At 48.2% G+C, this 21,380-nt stretch overlaps 1 protein-coding gene across 4 annotated transcripts in view; it reads left to right on the top strand.

Annotated features, from left to right (window-relative positions):
• ELAPOR1 (endosome-lysosome associated apoptosis and autophagy regulator 1) overlaps positions 1-21,380 on the top strand; it is an 87,809-nt gene that overhangs the window by 27,258 nt on the left and 39,171 nt on the right. For 2 of the 4 annotated variants that reach the window (XM_017974991.4, XM_035252364.3), the window contains exon 2: positions 20,046-20,166. The exons of the other annotated variants lie outside the window; for them this stretch is intronic. In XM_017974991.4, the coding sequence (XP_017830480.3) occupies positions 20,046-20,166 (121 nt within the window). The remainder of the gene's footprint in view (positions 1-20,045; positions 20,167-21,380) is intronic. 4 annotated transcript variants of the gene reach the window in all.

Here is a 21,380-nt window from a genome sequence, read left to right on the forward strand (position 1 = left end):
CAAGAGATCCACCTGCCTTGGCCTCCCAAAGTGCTAGACTAACAGGCATGAGCCATCATTCCTGGCCCATACGATGGAATATTATTCGGCCACAAAAAGGAATTAAGTACTGATCATTCTACTATACAACTTACTACTTGAAAGCATTATGATAAGTAAAGGAAGCCAGAAAGAACAGACTACGTATTGTATGATTGTGTTTACATGAAGTGTCCACAACAGGTAAATGCACAGAGTCAGAAAAATAGATTCACGGTTTCCAGGGGGTGTGGGGAAAGTAAAATGGGAAGTGACTGCTGATGAATATGAAATATGAAAATAATTTAAGAATATGAAAATATTCTGGGATGAGATAGTCATGATGCTTGCACAATCTTGTGGATATATTAAAACCTCCTAAATTGCATAATTTAAATTTGAATTTTAGAGTACGTGATTTATATCTCAATTTTTAAATAAATGGTAAAGTGAGGTTCCGCTGCCTGTAAAGTTTGAACTTTTTTTTTTTTTGAGACATGGTCCCACTTTGCCACCCAGGCTGGAGACCAGTGGGACAAACACTGCTCAGTGCAGCCTTGACCTCCCAGGCTCAAGCAGTCCTCCTGCCTCAGCCCCCCAAGTAGCTGGGACTACAGACGTATGCCACCATGCCCAGCTAATTTTTGTAGAGACAGGGTTTCACCATGTTGCCCGGGCTGGTCTTGGACTCCCAGGCTCAAGCAATCCACCTGCCTCAGCTTCAAAAGTGCTGGGATTATAGGTGTGAGCCACTGCTCTTGGCCTCTAGTTTGAACTTAATCTTAAGGGATATTGGGTGCCAATATTTTTGGAGAGGGAAGGTGGATTATCTAAAATTATATTTTAAGAAGTGATAAGGGTAGATTGAAAAGTCTGAAGCCCAAACTTTGGCTTTTTGATCTAATTCTTGAATAATTTTCTTAGAAATAGAATTCTAGGCCAGGCATGGTGGCAGATGCCTGTAATCCCAGCTGCTAGGGAGGCTGAGGCAGAAGAATCACTTGAACCCAGGAAGTGGAGGTTGCAGTGAGCTGAGATCATGCCACTGCATTCCAGTCTGGGCAACAAGAGTGAAAGTCCGTCTCAAAAAAAAAAAAAAAAAAATCACCCAGTCTTAGGTAATTAGTTGTAGAAGCACAAACAGACTAAGACAATATTTATTGAAATTTAAGGCCAGGCGCCGTGGCTCATGCCTATTATCTCAGCACTTTGGGAGCCTGAGGCAGGCAGATCACCTGAGGTCAGGCATTTGAGATCAGCCTGGCCAACATGGCAAAACCCTATCTCTACTAAAAAATACAAAAATTAGCTGGATGTTGTAGTTTACACCTGTAGTCACAGCTACTCAGTAGGCTGAGGCAGAAGAATTGCTTGATCCCCGGAGGCAGAGGTTGTGGTGAGCCAAGATTGCACCACTGCACTCAAGCCTGGGCAACAGAGCGAGAAACTCTGTCTCAAAAAAAAGAAAAGAAAAAGAAATTTAAAACTCAGGGTCTAGGTGCACTTGCAGATTTGAAAGAGATGACTAGATAATGAAGTAAATGACTGTAAAAAAAACATGACTCAAAGCAACATAGAGAGAGACAGAGCTGGGACTATGGTAGCTGGGGCTACAGACATGTGCCACCATGGCTGGCTAATTTTTGTACTTGTTGTACAGACAAAAGAGAGAATAGAATGAGAAATAGAACAGAAATAGAGAATAGGATGAGATGGTCTAACTTACATCTAATGGGACTTCTAAAGGGAGAAAGAATAGCAAAAGCAGGAAAAAAGGCAATATTCAAAGAGAATATGTCTAAGAATTTCAGAATTAATAAAAGATACAAATCTCAGGCCGGCACAGTGGCTCACACCTGTAATCCCACCTGTGATCCCAGCGCTGTGGGAGGCCGAGGCAGGTGAAATGCTTGAGATTAGGAGTTCGAGACCAGCCTGGACAACATGGCAAATCCCCATTTCTACTAAAAATACACACACACACACACACACACACACACACACACACTAGCCAGGCATGGGGGTGCATGCCTGTAGTCCCAGCTACTCGGGAGGCTGAGGTGGAAGAATCGTCTGAGCCCAGGGAGGTCGAGGCTGCAGTGAGCAGAAATGGAATCACTGCACTCAAGCTTGGGTAATTAGAGTGAGACTGTCTCAATTTTTGAAAAAAATGATACAAATCTCAGACTCAAAAATTAAGAATTCCAGGCCAGGGAGAAAAAGTTAAAATCCGTATCTAACCGGGCGCGGTGGCTCACGCCTGTAATCCCAGCACTTTGGGAGGCCGAGGAGGGTGGATCACGAGGTCAAGAGATCGAGACCATCCTGGTCAACATGGTGAAACCTCGTCTCTACTAAAAAAAAATACAAAAAATTAGGTGGGCATGGTGGCGCATGCCTGTAATCCCAGCTACTCAGGAGGCTGAGGCAGGAGAATTGCCTGAACCTAGGAGGCGGAGGTTGCGGTGAGCCAAGATCGCGCCATTGCACTCCAGCCTGGGTAACAAGAGTGAAACTCCATCTCAAAAAAAAAAAAAAAAAAAAAAAAAAATCCGTATCTAAGTATCTATCAGTGTGGAAGCTGTGTGGCTCTTCAGTCACTTAGTGTCATGTCCACTGTATTTTGCCTATTGGTCTAAGTAGTCACAAGCCTGCCCAGATTTGAGGAGGCCGGAGAGTGTAGGAATGGAACCCACTTTTGTTTTTTTCTCTTTTGAGAACCCACTTTTCTAAGAGAGAAATGCAAAAGAATTTCAGCCACAGTAGGTGAGATAGTAATTGTCAACACAGATGCAAAAGCAGGCACTGTGACCTTGTGGCTGTTCTTGAGGGAAGGTAGTCATCAAGATGAACTTAGATATGTCTAAACTAATACTTATTATTACTATTATTTTAGAGATGGGGGCCTCGCTCTGTCCTCCAGGCTGGAGTGCAGTGGTGGAATCTTGGCTCACTGCAACATCCGCCTCCCTGGTTCAAGCGATTCTCTTGCCTCAGTCTCCTGAGTAGCTGAGATTACAGGCACCTGCCACCATGCCTGGCTAATTTTTATACTTTTAGTAGAGACGAGGTTTTACCATGTTGGCCAGGCTAGTCTCAAACTCCTGACCTCAGGTGATCCACCTGCCTTGGCCTCCCAAAGTGCTGGCACACAAGCATGAGCCACCTTGGCTGGACAAGTCTATTAATTAAAAAAATTATTGGCCGGTGCGGTGGCTCATGCCTATAATCCCAGCACTTTGGGAGGCCGAGGCGGGTGGATCACGAGGTCGAGAGATCGAGACCATCCTGGTCAACATGGTGAAACCCTGTCTCTACTAAAAATACAAAAATTAGCTGGGTGTGGTGGCGTGTGCCTGTAATCCCAGCTACTCAGGAGGCTGAGGCAGGAGAATTGCTTGAACCCAGGAGGCGGAGGTTGCAGTGAGCCGAGATCGTGCCATTGCGCTCCAGTCTGGGTAACAACAGGGAAACTCCATCTCAAAAAAAAAATTATTTTAGAGAATATTATTTTGAGGGCTCTTGAGAACCCATACGGGAACCCTCAGGGGTCTAAGGATTCCATTAGGAGAAACGGTGTTACAGGAGATTGGGTATTACAAAATAAACAATTACAGAAGTTACAGAATTACCCAGTTACAGAAGCCCTGTCTGTTGAGCTGGTTGTCCAGGCTAGAATTCTGTCCTCTAGGTTCTCTCCAGCAGGCAGCCACCATATCCAAACAAGCGATGTCCTTGGAGAGTTTTGCATAGGCCACCACCTAGATGGCCTGGTCCTGACATGTATGATTAAAAGCTCAGGTGAAAACACTTAATAGAACATTTTGATCTCATTAACAAGTAATAGAAGCACATCTTTAGAATATAATTTCATAAAGCCCTGCCTAGTAGACAGATGTGTGTACTATATTCTCTCCTATCAGAAGGAGATTGGAATTTATAAAGGGACATTTTGTTTCTTGGTGACAAAGCCATTTCAATCCTAGGCATATTTACAACCAGTACGGAAAAACCCTCTGCACCTGAGGGACTAGCTGCAATTACAGATTGTCATAAATGTCAGCGACCAACCTATTTCTTGGAGAGATTACCTTCCGGGGAGTTGCTGGAGAAGAAAGAGTGGAAAAAGGACAGGTGTTGCTCCATATGTATGAGAAGACCAGGATTAGAGAAAGAGGGCATATCGGGCAGGCGGTAAACAAGACGGGGGAAACTGAGGAGCGTCTAACTGCTGAGGATTATCACAGCAAGGCTAGAAATGTCAGTGGGGCTCCTTTCTCTCAGCCCTGCTGCCAGCGGGAGGAGAGAACACCTGGAGCTCCCTCATAAGCCCTCCTCAGGCAGGGTCAGAGCAGTAGCTGAATTTTTTTTTAACGAGTTTACAAAGAGCTTTCCTAAGCATAATCCCCTAATCATCCAGAGAGATCAGTGTTCCTCAGTTTTGCCAGGGAGAACTACTGAACTATTTAACCATCTTAGCAGGGTGTTACTATCCCTGTTTTACAGACAAGGGAGATTGAATGACTGGCCATGGTCATGCAGTACGGGGTGGAAGGACAAAAGCAGGGTCTAGACCTTTGGCTGTAATCCCAGCATCTGCACAGCTCCCAAGCTGTTCCAGGGCCACACCCTCTCCCACCATTCAGTCATCCAACAAATACTTACTGAAAGCTACTATGTCAGGCACTGTTCTGGGTGTCTGGGGTACGTCCATGGAAAGAAACAAAGATCTGTGTTCTGATGGCACTTACGTTTGATCTGGAATGGGGACTAAGGTAGAAATAGACAATAAACACAGCAGATAGTAAAGATATAAAGTGTGTGTTTGAAGGTGGTAAGTGCTATGGGAAAAAATTCAAAGTCATTGCAGATTTGAAGGATCAATGGATTGTTGAGACGCGGGAGCCAATTGCAGTTGTAAACAGGGAGGTAGAGGCAGAAGGGATAATATTGGCAATCCTTCAGGAGGTTTTTTTTTTTTTTGAGAAGGGGTCTTGCTCTGCCACTCAGGCTGGAGTGCAATGGTGTGATCTCAATTCCCTGCAACCTCTTCCTTCTGGGTTCAAGTGATCCTCCTGCCTCAGTCCTTCAAGTAGCTGGGATTACAGGCGCCCTCCAACTCGCCCAGCTAATTTTTGTATTTTCAGTAGAGACGGACACATTCACTATGTTGTCCAGGCTGGTGTCAAACTCCTGACCTCAGGTGATCTGCCCACCTCAGCCTCCCAAAGTGCTGGGATTACAGGAGTGAGCCACCACGCCCTGCAGCTTTTGTGAGGGCTAAAGCGGAAGAAGATGCAGGTACAGTGCTGGGCCCCGAGCCTGGCGCATGGGTGCTTAGAGATACTCATTAGGGTGGCTGTTATTACTGCTAGCAGTCCTGCCTCCCTCACTGGACTGGTCAATGTCTTCCAAGAACCCTCGCGCCAAGGCTCTACCGAAAATAGGCAGCTTAAGTTACACACAAACTGGGCAACAGGGTCAAGGTCCTGCCTGGCTTAGAGCAGAGTGGCACAAACTGTCCCAGGTCAGTGTGGAGGCCACTTTCTGCTTTGTGTGATGTGTCCGTGGCCAAGCAGGCAGGGCAGGCCCTGCCAGGGGGTGCCGTCTCTACTGTTTTGACCAAAGTAGAAGCTGGAAAGCCAGAGTAGAATAGAGCAATGCTGAAAGAAACGGCAGTGTAAGGCCAGGGTTCCCCCAGACTCCTTTAGACTGCGAGCCCCGCGCCGTATGGCTAGGTGATGGTTCAGGGACTGAGGACATCCAGCAGAGTCGGCAGGACTGGGGTCTGACTGAGGACGGCCAGCAGAACCACAGGACTGAGGTCTGACTGAGGACGGCCAGCAGAGTCGGCAGCACTGAGGTCTGACTGAGGACGGCCAGCAGAGCCACAGGACTGAGGTCTGACTGAGGACGGCCAGCAGAGCCGGCAGGACTGGGGTCTGTGACTGAGGACGGCCAGCAGAGCCACAGGACTGAGGTCTGACTGAGGACGGCCAGCAGAGCCGGCAGGACTGGGGTCTGTGACTGAGGACGGCCAGCAGAGCCACAGGACTGAGGTCTGACTGAGGACGGCCAGCAGAGCCGGCAGGACTGGGGTCTGTGACTGAGGACGGCCAGCAGAGCCGGCAGGACTGGGGTCTGACTGAGGACGGCCAGCAGAGCCGGCAGGACTGGGGTCTGTGACTGAGGATGGCCAGCAGAGCCGGCAGGACTGGGGTCTGACTGAGGACGGCCGGCAGGACTGGGGTCTGTGACTGAGGACGGCCAGCAGAGCCGGCAGGACTGGGGTCTGTGACTGAGGATGGCCAGCAGAGCCGGCAGGAGTGGGGTCTGACTGAGGACGGCCGGCAGGACTGGGGTCTGTGACTGAGGACGGCCAGCAGAGCCGGCAGGACTGGGGTCTGTGACTGAGGACGGCCAGCAGAGCCGGCAGGACTGGGGTCTGTGACTGAGGACGGCCAGCAGAGCCGGCAGGACTGGGGTCTGTGACTGAGGACGGCCAGCAGAGCCACAGGACTGAGGTCTGACTGAGGACGGCCAGCAGAGCCGCAGGACTGGGGTCTGTGACTGAGGACGGCCAGCAGAGCCGGCAGGACTGGGGTCTGACTGAGGACGGCCAGCAGAGCCGGCAGGACTGGGGTCTGTGACTGAGGACGGCCAGCAGAGCCGCAGGACTGGGGTCTGACTGAGGACGGCCAGCAGAGCTGCAGGACTGGGGTCTGTGACTGAGGACGGCCAGCAGAGCCGGCAGGACTGGGGTCTGACTGAGGACGGCCGGCAGGACTGGGGTCTGTGACTGAGGACGGCCAGCAGAGCCGGCAGGACTGGGGTCTGTGACTGAGGACGGCCAGCAGAGCCGGCAGGACTGGGGTCTGTGACTGAGGACGGCCAGCAGAGCCGCAGGACTGGGGTCTGACTGAGGACGGCCAGCAGAGCTGCAGGACTGGGGTCTGTGACTGAGGACGGCCGGCAGGACTGGGGTCTGACTGAGGACGGCCAGCAGAGCTGCAGGACTGGGGTCTGTGACTGAGGACGGCCAGCAGAGCAGGCAGGACTGGGGTCTGTGACTGAGGACGGCCGGCAGGACTGGGGTCTGTGACTGAGGACGGCCAGCAGAGCCAGCAGGACTGGGGTCTGTGACTGAGGACGGCCAGCAGAGCCGGCAGGACTGGGGTCTGTGACTGAGGACGGCCAGCAGAGCCACAGGACTGAGGTCTGACTGAGGACGGCCAGCAGAGCCGCAGGACTGGGGTCTGTGACTGAGGACGGCCAGCAGAGCCGGCAGGACTGGGGTCTGACTGAGGACGGCCAGCAGAGCCGGCAGGACTGGGGTCTGTGACTGAGGACGGCCAGCAGAGCCGCAGGACTGGGGTCTGACTGAGGACGGCCAGCAGAGCTGCAGGACTGGGGTCTGTGACTGAGGACGGCCAGCAGAGCCGGTAGGACTGGGGTCTGACTGAGGACGGCCGGCAGGACTGGGGTCTGTGACTGAGGACGGCCAGCAGAGCCGGCAGGACTGGGGTCTGTGACTGAGGACGGCCAGCAGAGCCGGCAGGACTGGGGTCTGTGACTGAGGACGGCCAGCAGAGCCGCAGGACTGGGGTCTGACTGAGGACGGCCAGCAGAGCTGCAGGACTGGGGTCTGTGACTGAGGACGGCCAGCAGAGCCGGCAGGACTGGGGTCTGTGACTGAGGACGGCCGGCAGGACTGGGGTCTGACTGAGGACGGCCAGCAGAGCTGCAGGACTGGGGTCTGTGACTGAGGACGGCCAGCAGAGCAGGCAGGACTGGGGTCTGTGACTGAGGACGGCCGGCAGGACTGGGGTCTGTGACTGAGGACGGCCAGCAGAGCCGGCAGGACTGGGGTCTGTGACTGAGGACGGCCAGCAGAGCCGGCAGGACTGGGGTCTGTGACTGAGGACGGCCAGCAGAGCCGGCAGGACTGGGGTCTGTGACTGAGGACGGCCAGCAGAGCCGGCAGGACTGGGGTCTGTGACTGAGGACGGCCAGCAGAGCCGGCAGGACTGGGGTCTGTGACTGAGGACGGCCAGCAGAGCCGCAGGACTGGGGTCTGTGACTGAGGACGGCCAGCAGAGCTGCAGGACTGGGCTCTGTTTGCTTCTTCCACTGCTGTTGGGTCTGCTGCTTGCTCTGGGGGAGGGGAGGTCTTCCTTGTAGGTAGAGGAAACAATTAACTGCGAGGGATGAATAAAAGGAAGCCAAAAAGGCACCCTGACCCTCTGCGTCCGCCTGGGTGCCAGCAGTTTCACCTCTAGCCACTCATTCAATTAAAGACTCTGGCATCTTAACGTTTTCGGTGTCTGAAATTTTTGGTTCAAACAAAATTTGAACTTAGAAGTATGAACAAGAAAAAAATATTTTAAAATGTTGCTCCATTAACGGGGGACTCTCTAGTTCCCCTTTTTAAGGGGCTGGCTTTCTTCTAAACCCCTAGACTCTGGAGCATAATTTAAAAATCGCTGAGTTAAAGCATTTCAGCCACCCTGTTAAAAAGTAAACAGCTTGGTTTGGTAAAATATTAAGCTACTTTAAAATTACTAATACATTATGGCAGGTGGTGACGTTCTCCTGTGTAGGGAGGGCAGGGTGGGGGGGCTAATAGACTCCTTAGAGGATTTAAAGCAATACAGTGGACCCACTGCCCAGAAAAATGCACATACCTGAATCCTGTCTCTAGCTGTATATGGGAAATGGTCCATGGACCATAGGTTAAGGACCCCTCTCTTGTGGGAGATTTGTTTATGTGATTTATTTTCTAATCGGATTAATATTTAAGGCTTGGGGCACAGAAGAGTGAGTTTTGAAAAAGGGAGGAAGGAGAAGTAGAGCGAGAGAATCAGGATCTTGCTGGTAGAGCCCAGGAATGTGTTTTTAACATACTCTCCAGGCAGTTCTGATCAGACAACTGTAGGCCCCTGAGGTCTAGAGCCAGTACACCCAGGCCCTACTGAGTCAGCAATCCTAAAATAGTGGGAGGAGGGAGGGAGACTGGAAGGAGCGCAGCAGCCAGAGAACAATGGGAAGTGTCCTCTCCCCCTCAGCCCGCCTCTTCACCATGGGAGGTCGAGGTCGCAATGCCCCTGAGCCTCAAGCAGCCCATCCACGCAAAGCTTGAGCAGAAGCACCCTGAAACAAGAAGTGCAAAAACCAGGAGTTCACAAAACACCCACTGGGGCTGGGCCTGAGAGAAAGTCTCCTCTGAGGGACTCCTGTTCCAAATGCTGACATTTCTCCATGATTTTCCATGTTCCTGTGCTAAGCGGAATTCACTGGTACTTCCCAGCAAAGGGCTAGTCTCTCCTTAACAGGGAACTTTTAGAGTTTGCTGGAAGTAACATAGAGCTTCTGTTAATTTGGGGTTGATTCATGGAATGGTCAGGTACTTTCCAAGCAAAGAGGCATTGGCAACTGAGTCAACAACTCTCTACCGACCCTGCTACACCCAGCTCCAGGGGATTTGCCTGGCCCACCCTGCCCTCATTGGGTTTTTTTTTTTTTTTGAGGCAGTGTCTCACTTTGCCACCCAGGCTGGAGTGCAGTGGCGTGATCACGGCTCACTGCAGCCTCCACCTCCCACACTCAATGCATCCTTCCACCTCAGCCTCTTCAGTAGTGGGGACTACAGGCATATGCCACTACACCTGGCTAATTTTTGTGTTTTTTTTGTAGAGCGGGGTTTCGCCATGATGCCCAGTCTGGTCTTAAATTCCGGGCCTCAAGCAATCCTCCTGTCTTGGCCTCCCAAAGTGTGGAGATTATAGGCATGAGCCACTTGTGCCCAGCCTCTAATTTTGACATTCTCCCCAAAGAATCTGCTTTTTTAGGGACTGTGAGAGGAGAAGAGAAACTTCTCCTCTGAAAGCAGATGCTTTGGGAACAGGGGAAGAAGTGGCCTCTCCCAGACCCCGAGGCATCCAGTCTAAAGTTGGCTTCAGTTAAAACCCAGGTTTACTTAAGATCCTGTTTCTTGACACGGGTCCTGTCCCAGCCAAGACAAACCCAAGTCACGTTGATCTTCTGCTTCCTTGCCTGCTTGTGACTTTCCACAACAGTGGTTTTAAGACTTAGGACGTGAGACACCTGCTTGGCTCTGTCTAGTCTCTCTAGGAGGTAGGAGTGGCAGGGAAATTGCTTCCTTTTTTTCAGAAATCTGTGGGTAGTTATTCTTAGCCCTGTTAATGTTTTACTCAAATATAGCCATTTATCAAAATTGTAAAGTTAATATTTGTTCATTTCAATGTATGTAAATTTTACCTTTTGGAAAAGGACCATGAGGCCGGCGCAGTGGCTCAAACCTGAATCCCAGCACTTTGGGAGGCCAAGGTGGGGGGATCGCTTTGAGCTCAGGAGTTCAAGACCAGCCTAGGTAACATGGAGAAACTTCATCTCCATTAAAAATAAAAAATAAAAATGAGCCGGGCATGGTGGCATCAGCTTGTAATCCCAGCTATTCAGGAGGCTGAGGTGAAAGGATGGCCTGAGCCAGGAGTTCAAGGCTGCAGGTGCAGTGAGCTGAGATCACACCACTGCCCTGCAGTGAGCTGAGATCACACCACTGCCCTGCAGCATGGGTGATAGAGTGAGACCCTGTCTCAGAAAAAAAAAGATCATAAAAAATGAAAAATGACAATCTTGTGTGGGGAGGAGCAGGTGGAGGCAGATGCAGTGGGGTAGAGGTAGATAAAGAATGGCAGAAATTGGTAAGTATTGAAGCTGGCTAATGAGACAGGAGGCTCATTGCACCATTTTGTTTTTTAAAATATATATTTGAAATAGTATATTTCAAATTTGCCATAATAAGTTTTTAAAATTCACCATACCAAAAAGTAAAAGTGGGAGAGAAGACTTAGGGATGTCTGTTTTCTCTTAGAAATCTCCCTTCTTCATCGAGAATCTCAAAGAAATTCATACTCTTTAACCTAGTAATTCCACTTCTGGGAATTTATCCAAAGGAAATACTTAGAGATACAAAGAAGGTGTCATTGCAATGGTATTTAAAATAAGGAAAAATGGGACACAATTCCAGGCCCAACAATAGGGGAATGGTGCAAGAAACGGATGCAGCCATGAAGGGCGTGGGAACATGCTCTTGACCTAGAATTAAATGGGGAAAAATCAGAATACAAAACTATATGCCATATGATCTTCATTTTGCATGGGTATGTGCATGTATAGAATAAGAATCTGGAAATAAATACAGCAAAATGTTAAAAATAGTTATCTCTGTTTGGTGGACTTGTGGCAGATATTTATTTTCTTTTTTATTCTAGTCTGTATTTTCATCTTTCCTGCACTTAAAATGTATTACTTCGGTAATTATTTTTAACTAGATGTGCTATTTTCCAAAGAAAAGGGAAAAAGATGGAAGAAAGGACAGATTTCCATGTCCCTCATGTCCCCTGAGGACCTTTGCAGGCTGGGGAGTGCCCATGTTAATCCCTGGAGACCCCATTTGAAGGGCTTTCCAGCTAGTCCGGGCATCTGTTACAGGCATGGTTGGTCAGCTGGGCTGGAGAAGCTCCCTGGCAGGAAGAAGAAGGCTGGTAGAATGGTAGACTTCACTGCCACCCGGTCACCTTGTGCTTCTCCTTTGGAGAGTTCTGTCTTCTTCTTTTTTTCCTGTCCTGTCTTTTTCTCTCTTTTTTTTGTCTGAGACAGAGTCTCACTCTGCCACCCAGGCTGGCATGCAGTGGCACGATCTCAACTCACTGCAACCTCCCTCTCCCAGGTTCAAGAGATTCTCTTGCTTCAGCTTCCTGAGTACCTGGGATTACAGGTGTGTGCCACCACACCCAGCCAATTTTTTTTTTTTTTTAGTAGAGAGGGGGTTTCACTGTGTTAGCCAGGATGTTCTCAATCTCCTGACCTCGTGATCTATCCACCTTGGCCTCCCAAAGTGCTGGGATTACAGGCATAAACCACAGCGCCCAGCCCAGCCGTCTTCTTAACTCTGCTGTTGCCAGGTTATTTTGAAGCAACTAGGCTAAAAGTCTGTGGGAGCTGGCTTGTCCTGTTTCAAACCGCCATCCCTTGGAAGAGAAACAATGTGGTTTAATGGTTAATGTCAGATCAGAGTTAGAGATATGTTACTGTCTTTGCCACAGCCCTTAGACATCCAGACCCTGCTCTGGAGAAGTGGGGGCAAGCAACAGCATGCAGTGGCAACTAAACCTCTTTGGGATGGATGCGTGTTTGTGGTCTGTCTCCTCTCCACCCCATCCCTGCCAGCACACTCCCCACCACATGTACATAAAAGCTCTGGAAATCCACAGGTTTCAGACACCACTGCTTCACCAGAACCTAGCACATATCAGGCCCTCAGTACGTGCTAGCTGAATGTGGTATGAGTGAACATCATTTTCATAGAATGTAGAAGAGCAGACAATATTCCAAGTTAACAGTATCTTCTGAATTTAAATATTTTAATTCTAAAAGAGCAGAATGTTTGAAAAAAAATTGCACTTAATATTTCTTTGCACAACTGCAATACTGTGTTTTTGAAAGTGGTTAATAACAAACAAATAAGCATGAGGGAACCACCCCAGCCCAGGTCTGTCCAGTGAGACTGCCACGATGCGCACTCTGCCTGCTGCCTCCACTCCTTCCTCTTGGTGTTTCTGAGTTTGGCCAACCATTTGGATAATAATTAAAATATTTTTGGGAGGGTGTAGTGACTCACATTTATAATTCTAGTACTTTGTGAGGTCAAAGTGGAAAGATTGCTTGAGTCCAGGAGTTCAAGACCAGCCTTAGCAACATAGCAAGACCCCATGTCTACAAAAAAAAGTTTGTTTTTTTTTTTCTTGAGACGGAGTTTCGCTGCTCTTACCCAGACTGGAGTGCAATGGCATGATCTCGGCTCACCGCAACCTCCGCCTTCTGCGTTCAAGCAATTCTCCTGCCTCAGCCTCCCAAGTAGCTGGGACTACAGGCATACACCACCATGCCCAGCTAATTTTTGTATTTTTAGTAGAGGCGGGGTTTCACCTTGTTGACCAGGATGGTCTCGAGCTCTTGACCTCGTGATCCACCTGCCTCGGCCTCCCAAAGTGCTGGGATTATAGGCATGAGCCACCATGCCTGGCCAAAAAAAAAATTTTTTTTGATTAGCCAGATATAGTGGTGCACACCTGTAGTCCCAGCTACTCAGGAGGCTGAGGAGGGAGAATCTCTAGAGCTCAGGAGGTTGAGGCTACAGTGAGCTGTGATCACACCACTACACTCCAGCCTGGACAACAGAGTAAGACACCATCTCTAAATATATGTAGATTTATATTTTATAAAAATATTTTGTATTTTGGAGGTATTTCTCAAATTTAGACTATCGGATCATCAGGCTTCTACCTTCTAGGGTACTCAGTAGAATAACTCAGAGGTTAGGCATGCTCTCTAGGACCTGTGGTATCACCTTTTAAAAAAAATTTAAAATTGTGGCAAAGTATACATAGCAAAAGTTACCAGCTTAACCATTTTTAAGGCTACGGTTCAGTGGCATGAAGTACGTTCATATCGTTGTGCTACGTCGGCACCACCATCGTCATTATCCACAGAACTCTGTCTTTCAAAATTGAAATGCTGTACTCATCAAACAGTAACTCCCCATCCTGCTCCCCAGCCCCTGACAGACACCATTCTTTCTGTCTCTATGAATTTGACTACTCCGTGTCTTGTATAAGTAGAATCATACAGTATTTGTGTTTCTGTGACTGGTTTATTTTACTTGGCATAGTTGTTGTGTTTTTTATTGTGTGGATTTTGACTGGGGGGCACCGAGACCAGCCCCAGGTAGAACTGGGAAGTAAGGAAGGGCCTATCCCCAGCTGCCCCACTTTCCTCCCTCAGTTCCAACCCACCTGAGGTCCCTGCTCAGTGGCTAAATGTCTTCTTCACCCTCATCCCATCTCTTATTTATCTGCAGAGAGCACCCGATCGGGCATGTGTCCATCCATGGCAGAGGAGGGTGGGCCACCTCACCTGACAATTCTATCAATTCTGTATATAATATGGAGACAATAGTTCCTCCTAGAGAGGCGCTGCTATCAGAAGAAGAGGGGTGGATACTGGGCAGTCACAAGCAGTAGATGTCTTTGTTGAACCTCCAACGAGGTTCAAAATGCCCTTCCACCTATCCATGGCACACAGCTTTGGACTAGGGTCCCTTGGGCCTTGTTTGCAAAGTTGTGTTTTTTGTTTTTTGGAGATGGAGTCTCACTCTTTCACTGAGGCTGGAGTGTGATGGCACGGTCTTGGCTTACTGCAACCTCTGCCTCCCGGGTTCAAGCTATTCTCCTACTTCAGCCTCCTGAGTAGCTGGGACTACAGCTACAGGCACGCAGCACCACACCCAGCTAATTTTTTGTATTTTTAGTAGAGACGGGGTTTCACCATGGTGGCCAGGATGGTCTCGATCTCCTGACCTCATGATCCACCTGCCTTGGCCTCCCAAAGTGCTGAGATTGCAGGTGTGAGCCACTGCGTCTGGCCTGTTTGCAAAGTTTTTTATGCACTTGGATTTCCTTGCAAAGTTTTTAGCAGCTTGAGAGCCATTGCTGACCTGAGATGCACTTTGTGATAGGAGCCTACAACAGGCTGCCCTCAAACACCGGCAGCCTTGCAAACAGACTCTGGACTCAGATAGTCTGGGTCCAATCCTGGTTTGGCAATTCTTAGCTGTGTGGCTTTGAGCTAGCGACTTCGCCACTCAACACCTCAATGTTCTCATCTGTAAAATGGTAAAATAATTTACCACTGGATTGTTTTGGAGATTGGGAAACTACTGTGTCAAGTGCTTGACCTACATCATCTTAATCATGCTCAGAGAGGGCCCTATTGCACATGGGAAAAAGTCACTCCCTCTCTGGGCAGATGCAACCCCTAAATAGGGGGTACCACCTAACATGCAAGGCTAGAGCTAGATCTTACCTTCCACTCATGCCCTGACCTAGGTAACCTTATGAATAGCCCACACAGCTGTATACAGCAGCCCGGCCCCTCTATGATGCAAGGGTTTGTATATCCTCATTTTTCAATGAAGCAGCTAAGGCTTAGGGAAGTTGAGCACCATGTGGGAAGGGGTGGTGGGATCACTTCTAATTTGCCAATTTACTTAGGGCTCACGAAAGAGGCTGATCCAGTCCCTGGGACCCTCCTACCACGGGAATTGTGGACCACATCTGTGCCATCAGCTAATCAGCTTAAACCTTATCCATCTTCCACAGTGGATAGTAATGAAGTACAGCTCTAGCATCTAACCCATAGATTACCGCCAATCTCTAGTCTCTAAACAGTTCCTTTTCTTAATTTGAGACAGGGTCTCACTCTGTCATCTGGGCTGGAATGTAGTGGCACAATCATGGCTCACTGCAGTCTCAACCTCCTAGGCTCAGACGATCCTGCCACCTTGGCCTCCTGAATAGCTGGGACTATAGGCACGTGCTACCATGCCGGGCGAATTTTTAGATTTTTAGTAGAGATAGGATTTCACCATGTTGGCCAGACTGGTCTCAAACTCCTGACCTCAGTTAATTCACCTGCCTCGACCTCCCAAAGTGTTGGGATTACAGGCATGGGCCACTGTTCCTGGCTTGTAAGTGGTGGGAAGGTAGAAGGAGGGACAGATTTCCATCCAGGTACCACCCTGACTTGACAGTCTTATTATTTTTTTGGTCATTTCAGCAGTTCAGTAGCTAGACAGTAAGGACTAAAAATATTGTGAGCCTGAGTGAATTCTTCTGGAGCTTGACGATCAGTGTTACCGACAGATAAGTCAATGCCGGCAAAGCATATTCCAGTTTCAGGATTTTTGCTCTTCCTTCTCATGTGCCCAGGAGTGTTACATGGCTGGGCGATACTAGAGAAGGATGCACTAACTAAGGGTCCCCACCCCCTCTTTTCTAAAGCCTCCCTTTATTTCCCTGATGAACAGGCAGCACCCACTGCCTGCTGTGTCCCATTTAGCAGTATAATTCGGGTGTGCGTCACAGAATTGTGCACCGGGAGGAGGAGGAGTTGCATGCTGGATGTACATACTGAATGTGTTTATGTGCCCCTTTGCAAACCTGTACTTTATGCAGACTATATACTTTTAGACAGATCACAGAGTAAGCTGAGGTACTGTCAGGGAATTGATGTGTTCACAGAACACTGAATATAATTGAGGAGTCCTGCCAGTTCTGTCCTCAATGTAACTCTCTCTAAGCTTATGTCTTTTTTTTTTTAAGACAGAGTCTCGCTTTTTTGACCAGGCTGGAGTGAAGCAGCACCCATCTCAGCTCACTACAACCTCCGCCCCCTTCCCTGACCCCACCCCCAGGTTCAAGAGATTCTCTTGCCTCAACCTCCTGAGTAGCTGGGATTACAGGCACGTGCCACCATACCCAGCTAATTTTTGTATTTTTAGAAGAGACAGGGTTGCACCATGTTGGCCAGCCTGGTCTCGAACTCCTGACCTCAGGTGATCCACCCACCTAAGCCTCTGAAAGTGCTGAGATTACAGGTATGAGCCATCGTGCCCAGCCCTAAACTTATGTCTTGAATGGTGTAATCTCAAAGGAAAGTTCAGATTTAAAACAGGTATGTTAGAGCCAGCCACCTTGAATGATGTAAATATCCCCAAGTGGCATGAAGTAAATGAGCACATGTTGAAAGGGAAATTTTCTTTTCTTTCTTATTTTTTTTTGAGATGGAGTTTCCCTCTTGTTACCCAGGCTGGAGTGCAATGGGACGATCTCGGCTCACCAGAACCTCCACCTCTTGGGTTCAAGCAATTCTCCTGCCTCAGCCTCCCAAGTAGCTGGGACTACAGGCATGCACCACCATGCCCAGCTAATTTTTGTGTTTTTAGTAGAGACGGAGTTTCACCTTGTTGACCAGGATGGTCTTGATCTCTTGACCTCGTGATCCACCTGCCTCGGCCTCCCAAAGTGCCGGGATTATAGGCACTTAGAAAAGGGAAATTTTCTAAGGCTAGGAACCACCATTTTCTCAGCAAACCTTCCACCTGAGTGGGGCTCTGGGGACATCAAATGAAAGATGATGAAAAGTAGCTGGGCATGGTGACGCGTGCCGGTAGTCCCAGCTACTCGGGAGGCTGAGGTGGGAGGATCTCTTGAGCCCAGGAGTTCTGGGCTGTGGTGCGGTATGCCGATCGGGTGTGCGCACTAAGTTTGGCATCAATATGGTGATCGCCAGGAAGCAGGGGGCCACCAGGTTACCTAAGGAGGGGTGAACCAGCCCAGCTCAGAAACGGAGCAGGTCAAAACTCCCGTGCTGATCAGTCGTGGGATCCCGCCCGTGAATAGCCTCTGCACTGCAGCCTGGGCAACATAGCGAGTCCCAGTCTCTTAAAATATAAAATAAAATAAAATAAAATAAAATAAAATAAAATAAAATAAAATAAAATAAAATAAAATAAAATAGAGAAGTAATGGGTGCCTCCAGGAGGCCAAATGCAGTGAGAATGAACTGAATGATCTTCGAACAGATTAGATATTTTAACACCAATTCTCAGGCCTCAGAAGTGAGCCTAGCTGCTGGCAGACAACCAGTATGGTCATATTTAATTTTTAGATATGGTTGTTAAATTTGGCCCTGTGTGAGTTTGTGTTTGGTCAGAGTCTATAAGGGTGGAGGAGGATTGCTGGTGGGAAGGCCTGGTTTCTAGCTCAGTGGCTTATAGGCTGTGTGACCCTGGACAAGCTATCACCCCATTGAGAGTCTGTTTTATCATCTGTACAATGAAGAAAGCAACCCCTGCTCTACTTACCTTACAGGGAGTTGTGAAGATCAAACAAGATGGTGTTTGGGAACTGAACACACTGCACAAAAGACCAGCATGATTATGTTCACAAGCACAACGCAGTCCTTCCTGCCTTGCTCACTCCTTTCTCCATTTAATTTACACACAGAGGATTTTACCCCTCATTCTTGCAGCAAAATCCTTTTGAGAGTATCCTTTTTAGAAGTGGATTGACATTAGACATGTATAGTTGCCCTATTTATCTTCAGAGTCCTCTGAGATGAAGGAAAGACAAGAATTATTAGGAAAAATAGACCCAGAGAGATGGTAGCCCAAGGGCACAAAGAATTCCCATCCTGATGTTCTTTCTTTTCTAGATGATATTGACATCTACATCCAAAGCCAAGGATTCTGGTTAAAAGTTAATCTCTTGGCTGGTTATGGTGGTGCACGTAGCGGCAGCTGTAGTCTCAGCTACTTGGGAAGCTGAGATGGGAGGATCATTTGAGCCTAGGAAGTCAAGGTTACAGTGAGCCATGATAACGCCACTGCACTCCAGCCTGGGTGACAGAGTACGAGCCTGTCTCTAAAAAAAGGAAAAAGAACAAGAGAAAAGAAACTACTTCTATACTGTATTACAACAAGTGTGAAACGCCACTGCTTCTAAGACACCATGTTTTTTTTTTTGAGCCAGAGTCTCACTCTGTTGCCCAGGATGAAATGCAGTGGCACGATCTCTGCTCACTGCAGCCTCTGCCTCCCAGGTTCAAGTGATCCTCCTGCCTCAGCCTCCCAATTAGCTGGAATTACAGGGACTCACCACCACACCCAGCTAACTTTTGTATTTTTAGTGGAGACAGGGTTTTACCATCTTGGCCAGGCTGGTCTTGAACTCCCGACCTCTTGATTTACCTGCCTCGGCCTCCCAAAGTGCTAGGATTCAGGTGTGAGCCATGTCCCGGCCGCAAACTTCAAAACTGTCTTATTTTTAGTCTCAGCTCCTTGCTGTTATACATGTTATGCAATCATGCTTTCATGTGGGCTAAAGGGGGACATTCATTCCATTTTTCTTATGGATACAGTGATACAAAGTACCTCCGAGCTTGAATATAGTCTTAGGTAAGTGCAGATTGTAAAATACTTGTCAGAGGCAAAATCATCACTAATTCCATGGTCCGTTGTTTATTACCAGATTTAAGAGGAAGACACGCTCAAGGGCATTTGGCACATCAGTTGTGTTTTCTTTCTTCTGAGCGAAAGTTTGTTGTTGTTCTATTTAATGCTTGATTTGGTTGTTTTGTTGTTATTCCATTTGCTTTTAGCTCAGGTAAAACAAACTATGAGTTTCCTTTTGCACAGACAAATTAGGAATGAACAGGCTCACGTGAAGGCACATGACCTGCTTCAGCCAAATGATATAGTCATAAAATGTAATTGGGAATTCATAGTCTTTCTGATAGGAAAGGAACCCATAAGAAGCACAGGGAGGCCAGGTGCAGTGGCGCATGCCTGTAATCCCAGCACTTTGGGAGCCCGAGGCCAGTGGATCATGAGGTCAGGAGTTCGAAACCAGCCTGGCCGACACAGTGAAACCCCATCTCTACTAAAAATACAAAAAATTAGCTGGGTGTGGTGGTGGGCACCTGTAATCCCAGCTACTCAGGAGGCTGAGGTGGGAGAATCACTTGAACCCGGGTGGCAGAGGCTGCAGTGAGCCAAGATCCCACCACTGCACTCCAGCCTGGGCAACAGTGTGAAACTCTGTCTCAAAGAAAAAAAAAAAAAAATAGGAAAGAAAGAAAAGAAAAAGAAACACAGAGAAATAGAAATACCATTTCTGTGATGAGCCCTTGTACATTTTTGGTGGGCCAAGGTTTCAATTGAGAACATCCTTCCATTTAGAATGTCCTCATTCATAAATTCTACACTTAGAGATAAGAAAAACTCCACCTATTTCTAGCCTGTTCCTTAGTTACCTTCCCACATTCCTCTGTTCCATAAGGACACTACTTAAACATAACAACAAAGAGAGTCACCCACAAAGATGTATTTCTAGGGACTAGACCATGGCTGGGTGGAAAGGAAGGATCCAAATTATTGTAGTCCTTGCACTCGCTTCATCATCAGCTCCCTGCCAGGGGTTCCAGGGCCCATTTCCGAGAGGAGGAGCATTAGTAGCCATGGTGCTGGGCAGGAAGTGGGTGGGAAGCTGTTAATGTCTGATCACTGCTAATGCACATTTTGCCCACTGTTCTCTCCCCTGCAGTCTGAGTACCACTATGAGTACACCGCGTGTGACAGCACGGGTTCCAGGTGGAGGGTCGCCGTGCCGCATACCCCGGGCCTGTGCACCAGCCTGCCCGACCCCGTCAAGGGCACCGAGTGCTGTAAGCAGCTGTCCTGCTCAGGGCCTCCCTGTCACTCAGCTTTGGTCTCTCCCCCAAGTCTCCTGCCATCCACTTTAGGTCCTTCCTGGCAGAGCAGCTGCATTAATCAGATCTTTTCCCCATCCCTTATGAGATTTTGCGCAGAAGTACTTCATGAATGCAAACTGGATATCTGAATTTGCTTTCATTTTTAAAAGGAATTTAAATCCCATCAGTGGATACGGCGTAAGCAGTGCCAGCTGTGTGCACTGAGATATTCTTTTCTGTGCACATACATTTTCTTTTTTGCCTGTGTGTGTCTCTCCAATCTACACTCACTCACCAGCCACAATCAGTCGTTAGGGAAGACTGAGATTTGCTTTCGTTCTTAAAAAGGAAGTCAGAGAGGCTAAGTCTCTGCAGAGACATCCTTTAACATGCTACAGGCATCACTTCCGGGGACAGGAATCTTCCCGACTGTGGATCTGATTGTGCGAACAGAAAGGCAGTGACTTGCCGCAGACCCCACCTCTGTGACTCTGCAGTCACAACTTTTCTACAGTTGGGAGCTGTTCCCCTGCATTCTTCTTTTAGGAATGCAAAGGGAATAACAATAAAAACCAGGCAGTAGATTTAAGGAATTATTTGAAGAGTTGGAAAGAAGTTTGACGACATTTATATTCTAAAATCAGCTTAGTACAGTGCCTGGTTGAGTAAGTGAGCAAATAAATACTTATAAAATTAATGACTGGATATTGCTGAGATGTGAGCAGAACTGAGGTGTGGGCCAGATGCAGTGGCTCACGCCTGTAATCGCAGCACTTTAGGAGGCCGAGTCAGGCAGATCACGAGGTCAGGAGTTTGAGACCATCCTGATCAACATGGTGAAACCCCATCTGTACTAAAAATACAAAAATCAGCTGGGCGTGGTGGCATGCACCTGTAATCCCAGCTACTCAGGAGGCTTGAAGCAGGAGAATTGTTTGAACCTGGGAGGCAGAGGTTGTGGTAAGCCAAGTTCGTGCCACTGTACTCCAGCCTGGGTGACAGAGGGGGACTCCGTCTCAAAAAGAAAGAACCAAGGCGTGACTGACTAGTGGAAACAAATGAGCCATCTTCAGTGAGCTCTGCTGACTCTAGTGAGTCCCACTGTGTGTAAGTGCCATGATGTGCACACGCAGTGCGAACTGCAAAGACAAATGAAGCACAGTCCCTGCTTTAGAAGCTTAGGGTGG

Source organism: Callithrix jacchus, chromosome 7 (assembly GCF_049354715.1).
Source record: "Callithrix jacchus isolate 240 chromosome 7, calJac240_pri, whole genome shotgun sequence".
NCBI classification, from domain to species: Eukaryota; Metazoa; Chordata; class Mammalia; order Primates; family Cebidae; genus Callithrix; species Callithrix jacchus.